At 41.4% G+C, this 8,751-nt stretch overlaps 1 protein-coding gene across 1 annotated transcript; it reads right to left on the bottom strand.

Annotated features, from left to right (window-relative positions):
- Positions 1–2,221: 2,221 nt before the first annotated feature.
- On the bottom strand, positions 2,222–3,157 carry LOC100988537 (small ribosomal subunit protein eS10-like). The gene has a single exon (XM_034938340.3). It carries the CDS (start codon positions 2,921–2,923, stop codon positions 2,585–2,587), a length of 339 nt encoding a protein of 112 aa, XP_034794231.1. The 5' UTR covers positions 2,924–3,157; the 3' UTR covers positions 2,222–2,584.
- Between the last annotated feature and the right edge of the window lie 5,594 nt (positions 3,158–8,751).

Here is an 8,751-nt window from a genome sequence, read left to right as displayed (position 1 = left end):
AGTAGTTGAACTAAAATTCTACTACCAGAGTAATAAAGTTGGTTTATGAATCTCTCAGTGATTGTTTTAACTGAGTCTTACAGAATTTGAGACTGTTTTAGCAGGGTCTTACAAATGTAAGAGCTAGCAAGGAACTTACAGATGATCTGGGCCAAAATATTCTGTTCTCCAGATGCTAAGAAACTAAAATTTATTTATGTATGTATTTTTATATTAACTGGCTCAGAAAGTAAAAACTAAAATTTAGATGTGAAAAAATGTCATTATGCTGTAGTCAGGAGTGTAAACCTCTCCCTTCACTGCTCTCTGTATCACAATGTCACGGTATCTTCCCTCACAATGTTCTCTTCCACTGTCTTCTTCCTTTCCTCCTCCTTCTCCTTCCTATTCTTCTCTTTTTTTGCATTGTTTGAAGAAATGGCAGAGATGATTTAGTATGCATGCCAGCGATTCATTCCAACCTCACCCAATCTCCCAGCATCATGGTCACAGAGGCAATGGATGCCACCCCAGCCCCAGCTGCAGCCTGTCCCCTCCCTCCTTGCTTCCCTCCTACTTGCATTTGTGTTCTTCCAGCCATAGAACTTGGCTTCCCCCTCTGTTTGAATTCTGCTCTTGTATTTCAGACTTTTTAACAGATCATAGTGCCCTTGGCTTCTCCCTTGGTATCTAGCTTAGCTGTACTCCAACTTCTCATGTTCTCCCAAAGCAACCATGTACCAGCTCTGGCCTCTTGGGTTACAAAACTGGGTTCCATTCTGCTTGCTGCTTGCCAACACTCCCTGAAGAGTGGGGAGGAATATTTGCACTCTATTGCTAGTGATAGCTTTAAGTGTGTCCTTAGTGTATATACCCATATTTAGTCACCTAAGTATGTTATCACAGGTTCACTTTATTAGAAACCTAAGTTCCTTTGCAACATATGGACATTTAACAGTTGCCTGTTATAATTATCTTAATGATATTCGACACAGCTTTATTTTACTTTAAAGTGATATTTCTCAATTGCAGCTATATGTTTAAATAATCTAGGAGCTAAATATATGCTGGGGCCCCACAATCCAAAGAGTCTGAATGAAAGCAACAACTTTATATGCATGTATTCAATTACACAGGGATAGCCCTCCTAATTTGAACAAAAAAGGAATTCAGAGAAAGAAGGCCAATCATATTTGGTAAAAATGATCTATTGATCTACTTGTAAAAAGGTATAATTTTATTATTCAAAGTACTTCCATTTAGAAATCCTATTGGGCCTTTTCAGTGAACAGATAAATCTTGTCTCTGTTTGGCAATATAGATGTGCATGTATATGATTAATGTGCTTAAATTATTACATTTGCATATTAAGGATCAAGTTTTTGAGCTAAAACAGAATTTGATAATTTTTTAGTCAAAGACCCTTATTTTCCAGGTGAGGAACAGGACCAGAGAGCTTAAGTGACATGTACAAGTACACCCAATTTATATAGGAGCTAGGACCAGAGCCCAAGCCTCCTGAGTTCTATGATGAATATCAGAGTGTCCAGTAATAGAGTCCACTCCAACATCGTCAGGTCTCTCAACATGGAGAGCATGTTATGAGCCCCACACTGGGGTTACAAAGATGAACAAGGAGCTCCTAGTTTGATGGTGCAACCTGAAACATAAACAGTCATAGTACCAAGAGATAAAAGATGTAATACAAACAATACAAAGCTTATATGAACAAAGAAATGTGCTCTACCATTCCCATAAACTTCATGCCACAAGTTATCTTATTTATTATATTAATTTGCTTAGCAAGCTTTTTTTCTTCATGCATTGTATGAAATATATAAGCATTGGCTCTGCCTAAGTGGTATTCTCATAGATTATAACTAGAAGAAACAAAATCACATGAGATGTTACAATATTGAGTGTTTTCTTTGTCAGCAGAGAGTGCTATGATGTCCATCTTTTCCTCTATTTATAGATTTTTAAATTATTGTTTTCTTAAATATACATGAAAAATACCATAAAAAAGATTCAAGTTTTCCCCAAAGCCTGGCATGACCTGTCATAATCTTAAGTGTAAGAAGACAGCCCTTCTTTTCGCTGGCTATATGTCTTTTTTTTTCAACTCTTTTTAAAACTATAGAAGGTGTCTCTATTAACTGTTAACAAAAATCAAACAATGCAAACAAGCATATGTAGTAAAGGTGAACACTCTCCTGAACAAATACTTTTCCCAAAGCTGACCAATATCACTTTGGTGTACATACTTCCATACATTTACATATGTGCTTACATGAACCTACTTATGCAGACATATATGAATATACACATAAATGTGTGAATACACATAAATATTAACATAAATAGAATCAATTTAGTCATATTATTCTGTTTGACTTTTTTTTTTTTGGCTGTAAGTTTATTCAATGCAAAATAATCCTCTCCAATTTTACTGAGATGGCTGACCATGTCCACGACCAAATCTGCCTCTAAACTGGAATTCGGTTGCTGACCCACTCCCAGCATCGGCTTTCTTGTCAGCACCAGGGAGCACAGCATTCCATCTGTAGGTATCTCTGTTGGCTTCCCCTCTTGTGAGTCTTGCAGGTCACTCACCCTCCAGACCTTTAGGCCCAGGCCTGCCAGTCTCTGGACGGCTGTGGCATAGGGTGGCAGGCACAATCTCCGGGGGCAGATGAAGGTAATCACGGAGATGGTGGATACCCTCATTGGTAAGGTACCAGTAGAAATGTCTCCAGGCAAACTGTTCCTTCATGTAGCCTCGGGACTTCAGAGACTGCATGGCCTTCATGACATGAAGGTTGGGCACATTCTTGTCTGCCAACTCCGGCTGCTTAGGCGTGTGGACATCCTTCTTGGCCACCATGGCTCCCTCCTTAAAAAGGAGTTCATAAATGGCAATCCGGTTCTTCTTAGGCATCAACATTTCGGCGGCTGTAGCGTCTGGGGCCGGGGCTGGAAAAAAAGGAGACTTTTTTTTTTTTTTTTGAGACGGAGTTTTTCGCTCTTGTTGCCCAGGCTGGAGTGCAGTGGCGCAATCTCGGCTCACCGCAACCTCCGCCTCCCGGGTTCAAGCGATTCTCCTGCCTCAGTCTCCCAAGCAGTTAGGACAATATTTTTCATGGAATAAAATATTTTGAGTGAATATGAAAACACACAAAAACATAGCTGCATTTTGAATGCTTTTATCTTTATTAAGGGTCTATTGAATGTATTTTGGGTGTTTTGAATTTTTTAACTTTGAAGACTAATTCAATTTTTTAACTTTGAAGACTAATTCAAAGTTAAAAAAAATTCAAAACACCCAAAATACTTTCAATAGACACTTAATGAAGATAAAAACATTCAAAATGCAGCTATGTTTTTGTGTGTTTTCATCTTCACTCAAAATATTTTATTTCATGAAAAATACTGTCCTATTTTGAATAGACTCTATGGCTAAGAAATACGTATTGTATTGCAGAATTAGGGTTTTTTTTTCTATTGATAACAGACACTTAGCAGCTAAATATTTGTATTTTCTACAAAATTAGATGGAAAAATGCTGTTGGAAAAAACAATAGAGGCTGATAGGGTTTGAAATATTCATTCTCTGACATGCCAATGTATAAATGCAGTAAAATGTGCTGAGTTAAGAATAAGATGCTTACACCTCAGGAAGCATCCCAATATTCCAGTGGGTTAATATAGGAATGATATTGACAGAGTGGGCATCTGTAGCCAAATCAGTTTTCATAATGTTTTATACATCATATTGTAACTTAGCAATCCAGCAAGACACAGTTTTGCACTTACATTCTGCTTGTTCTTTCATTTAGCACTATATTTTGGAAATCTGTCCATGTCAGAACATATTGATCTACTCCATTCCTTTCAGCAGTTTCATTCCACTGAACACATACTCTAAAATTAATTTAATTTAGCCTCATTGATGGCCACTTAGGGTGTTTCAATCTTAAAATGCTGCTCTAAATGTCCTTATACATATATTGTTATGGTCATGTGGAGCTCTCTCTTCAAGATAGCTTTCTTGAAGCAACATCACTGCATCAAAGGGCATGAGTATTTTAAGTATTGATAGATAACTGACAAATTGCCCTCCCACTGATAATGTCTGAGAATTCCCATTTTGCCCATTTTCACCACACTGAATACTATACATTTTAATTTTTGCCAGGTGAGTTTAAGTATGAACAAAGGCAAGGTAATGCGTTTATGGAGAAAAATCTGATAGTAACAGGTACTGGGTAAGATAATGTCAATGCAAAGAGGAAACATCCAAATACCTGTCCCCAAGAAGCTCCTGCCTAGTTGCTGAGACCAACAAATTAAAAAATAACAATGCGAGGTGACAATTGCAAGAGGAGAGGTATATTTTTAAAATGCCAAGAGAAGTAGTCAAATCTGCCTGAAGGGCTTGGGAAAGCCTTTGCTCTGCAGTAGAAAATAATATTTACTCTGAGGCTTGATGGATGAGGCAAAGTTCACCACTGAGGAAAGCAGGAAAGGGCATTCCAGCAGGAAAACAGGATGGAGGAAGGTACAGAGCATGAATGAGCCTGGCCTGTCCAGCAGTGGCACATGGAGCGGTGAAGAGTGAAGATGTGGGGGAATGAGGCTGCCCAGGTAGGTCAGAGCCCTGCTGGGAAGAGTTTCTGGAGAGGGGTCATATAATCAGAATTCTGTCTCAGAAAGAGAATTCTGGCTGTCTCACAGAGAATGAACTGAGGTCAAAAATGTCTGTTACAGCTGAGAAAGAGACATTGAAGTCACTGCAGATTTTTCCCTGGAAATGCCTCCAAACAAAATAGACATTGTGGTTTGTCCATACCAAGAGTACTCTGTGTGGTTTGGGTCATGACCCGTGAATTCAACAAGGATTTATTGAGGTCTTACTATGAGTTCAGCAAGGCCAGCTGCTGCAAAGACTAAAAAAGCCAGTGAAATAACTATGGCTTTTTTCAGCACCTACAGTATACCAGACATTCTTTATACATTTTTTAATCTTTTTTTTTTTTTTGAGATGGAGTCTCACTCTGTTGCCAGGCTGGAATGCAGTGGCATAATCCTGGCTCACTGCAACCTCCACCTCCCAGGTTCAAGTGATTCTCCTCCCTCAGCCTTCTGAGTAGCTGAGATTACAGGCACGCGCTACCAAGCCCAGCTAATTTTTGTATTTTCAGTAGAGACAGGGTTTCACCATGTTGGCCAGGATGGTCTCAATCTCTTGACCTTGTGATCCACCCGCCTTGGCCTCCGGAAGTGCTGGGATTACAGGTGTGAGCCACCACGCCCAGCAAAAACTTCTTTTTAAAGACTCCAAGAAAGATTTAACGTGGTACTTCAAAGACCATCTCAGGGCTTCTAAGAATCTTAAGTGCATTGTCCCACTGCAGCCTGACATGTAAAGTAGAGAGAGATCTATTTAAAAAAAAAAAAAAAGGAATGTGAATCTTGGAACATGGAATTAAATCTCAGCAAGATTTATATAAATAAAGTTTTTGAGAAAATTATATATAAATCTTGGAGCATGGTGTGAACCTTAATAAGATATAGAAAATCTACATGGTTTTTAAGATACTTGTATTAATGAAACAACTGCCAGCTTAAAACAGAAAAAGTGCAAAATGAAAAGAGGTTTCTAGACCTTTCAGTTTCTCCTGGCATGAATGAAACAGACTGAGAGAGCTGCTCAGCTACAAATATGGGCCATTCTTTTTTTTTTTTTTTTCTTGAGACGGAGTCTCGCTCTGTCACCCAGGCTGGAGTGCAGTGGTGTGATCTCAGCTCACTGCAACCTCCACCTCCTGGGTTCAAGCCATTCTCCTGCCTCAGCCTCCCAAGTAGCTGGGACTACAGGCGCCCGCCACCACGCCCAGCTTAATTTTTTGTATTTTTAGTAGAAATGAGGTTTCACCATGTTGGTCAGGCTGGTCTTGATCTCCTGACCTCATGACCCGCCCTCCTCAGCCTCCCAAAGTGCTGGGATTACAGGCGTGAGCCACCATGCCTGGCCTGGGCCATTCTTAAGAAAAGGAAATACATCTTAAAGGGAGGAGCCTAGATATCAGAGGGCAAAACCAAAAACTTGAGTAGGGCAATGGATTAAAACAAGGATCAGCAAACTACAGCCCATAGGGCAAATCCAGCCTATTGCTTGTTTTTGCACAGCCTGTGAGCCAAGAGGCCTGGCAGCTTCAGCTTTTGCTTCTAGAAGGCTGGCTGCCATGACTACCGTGGTGTAGCAAAAGAGGAGAACCTGGAGGATGTAAGACCAAGGAAGAGAAAGGCCCAGCCTGCTCTTTGTCATTCTAGCAATCCCAGCTCAGGCGCCAGACAAATGAATGAAGCTGCTTTCAATCTTCCAACCCCAACTAAGCTACCCAACCCAACATGCTGTGGAGGAGCACCAAGCTGTCCCCACTGGGTGTCCTGCTTAAATTGCAGAGTTACAAGCAAGTAAATGGTTATGTTTAACCACTAAGTTTATGGGGATAATTTATTATACTGCAAAAGTAACTGATACGAGGGCCTTGGGTGCATTATTTAATCCCTGGACTGGGCAGGAGATTTTATTTGGACTCCAATTTCTTCATATATAAAAATCAAGAGCCGGGTATAGTAGTTGGCGCCTGTAATCCCAGAACTTTGGGAGGCTAAGGTAGGCAGATCACTTGAGCCCAGAAGTTCGGGACCAGCCTGAGCAGCATAGCAAGACCCTGTCGTCTCTACAAATAATAGAAAAATTAGCCAGGCTTGGTGGCATGGGACTGTGGTCCCAGCTACTCAAGAGGCTGAGAGGAGAGGATTTCTTGAGCCTCCGCAGTCAAGGCTGCAGTGAGCCCTAATCATGCCACGCGTTCCAGCCTGGGTGACAGTGTGAGATCTCAACTAAAAGATATAATAATAGTAAAAATCAAGGATAGGGCAATTTAATCTCTAGGACCCCTCCCTGCTTTAACATTCTATTATTCAGTGAATAATTGTATTCTATCATTCTATCACATTTAGTGAGTGCCTATCATTGCTAGCTAGGCGCTAGGAGGTGTTGAGTGCAGCAGATGAAGTGTGAACAAAACAAAGTCAAGCACTTAGAGAACAATATGGACAACAGCAGACAATCTGAGGGCTGATGTAAACATTCTCCTCAACCAGGGGGGAAAATAGAGTCTTCTGACTAATAAAAGATCTTTTATACTGGAAGAACTGGCCTCACATTCCTCAGAAATAGCAAACTATGACGTCTAATAGCTTCATTTTTATGATAACATCAGTGCACATTTCTTTAGCATGATGCAAAGCCTGGTGATTGTACAAATCTATAGAAGTTAGAATTTGTGGCATGCCCAAGATGAGCACAAAACTCTTTTGGACATTTGATGGCTTTTATATATTCCACATGATTTGAATTAAATTTTATCTTCTGTAAAGGGCCTATCACAGCAGGATTAGGAGTAAGAGACTGTGGAACCTATCTTGAGATACACAGAAGGGAGGCTGAATCGTGCCCATTATTACTGTCTGCCTGTGTTCCCCTAACCTTCCAAAATGTTCACACAAAGTAAGCAGATAAACATTGTTTCTGACTTTGAAGCTTTCAGGCTAAATTGAAGAGCTATAAATGTAAATCAGCAATTGTACCCAAAGTGTTGCTTGATTTTCTATTTGGCCCTGTGGTAGGGCCCATCGCGTATAATTCCTCGTGAAAGCGCTGGGTAACAGAAAGCTTTGGGCGGGTTAAAAGACCCCAGCTGTGGCCGACTTTGCCTGTGTCACTCTATGTGAGTGGGCAGAGCACTGAATGTCTGTTGGCCTTGCTATCATTCTCTGATTCCCAGGAGTGAATTGACGCTCAACTGGAAAGTAAAAATGGATGTTAAGATAAATGGGAGATTGAAACACAGAATCATCAAAACCAGGAAAAAGAGCTGCAGGAAGTAGTGTGCAAGGAGGGGTTTAAAAAACGCAGCCAGAAATCCTTGGGATTCTCAAAGTCGCTTTCCTGTTAGTTTGAGGTTCGAATACAGTATTTGTGTCGTCTCACATACAACAAATAGGTGTCTGCCTGCACGTTGCCAACGTGACTCTTGGAAGAAAAGCGAGAAGCAGCAAAACCGAGCAAGGGAGTTGGCTAAACGGCTGCAAGAAACACACACACACACACACACACACAAACGGAAGCAAAGCGAGAAACAGCAAAACCGAGCAAGAGAGTTGGCTAAACGGCTGCAAGAAACACACACACACACACACACACACACACACACACACTTGGAAGAAAAGTGAGAAACAGCAAAACCGAGCAAGGGAGTTGGCTAACTGGCGGCAAGAAACTCTCTCTCTCTCTCTCTCTCTCTCTCTCTCTCTCTCTCTCTCTCTCTCGGAAGAAGAGCGAGTAACAGCAACACCGAGCAAGGGAGTTGGCTAAACGGCTGCAAGAAACACACACACACACACACACACACACACACCACACATACACACACACACCCCAGCAGTCATGAAAGAAGGACGAGAGGAAAGTTCTTTGTTGAAACTCCGGGTTCAAAGCTATGCTGCAAGAAACACACACACACACACACACACACACACACTCTCTGGGTTCAAAGCTATGGGCCCCACCCCGCTCAGGACTGCCTGCCACGAGGCCGCGCAGAGATGCCCCAGGCGCGGAGAGAAGCGGAGCACAGCCGTGCTAGGGACAGGGGCGCCACCCTGGGCGGGACTGAGGTGGGATCCTGGCTCCCGGCTTTG

The sequence above is a fragment of the Pan paniscus genome, chromosome 16, assembly GCF_029289425.2.
Source record: "Pan paniscus chromosome 16, NHGRI_mPanPan1-v2.0_pri, whole genome shotgun sequence".
Taxonomy (NCBI): Eukaryota; Metazoa; Chordata; class Mammalia; order Primates; family Hominidae; genus Pan; species Pan paniscus.
Note: the sequence above shows the minus strand (reverse complement) of the source record. Positions and strands in the feature narration are given on the sequence as shown.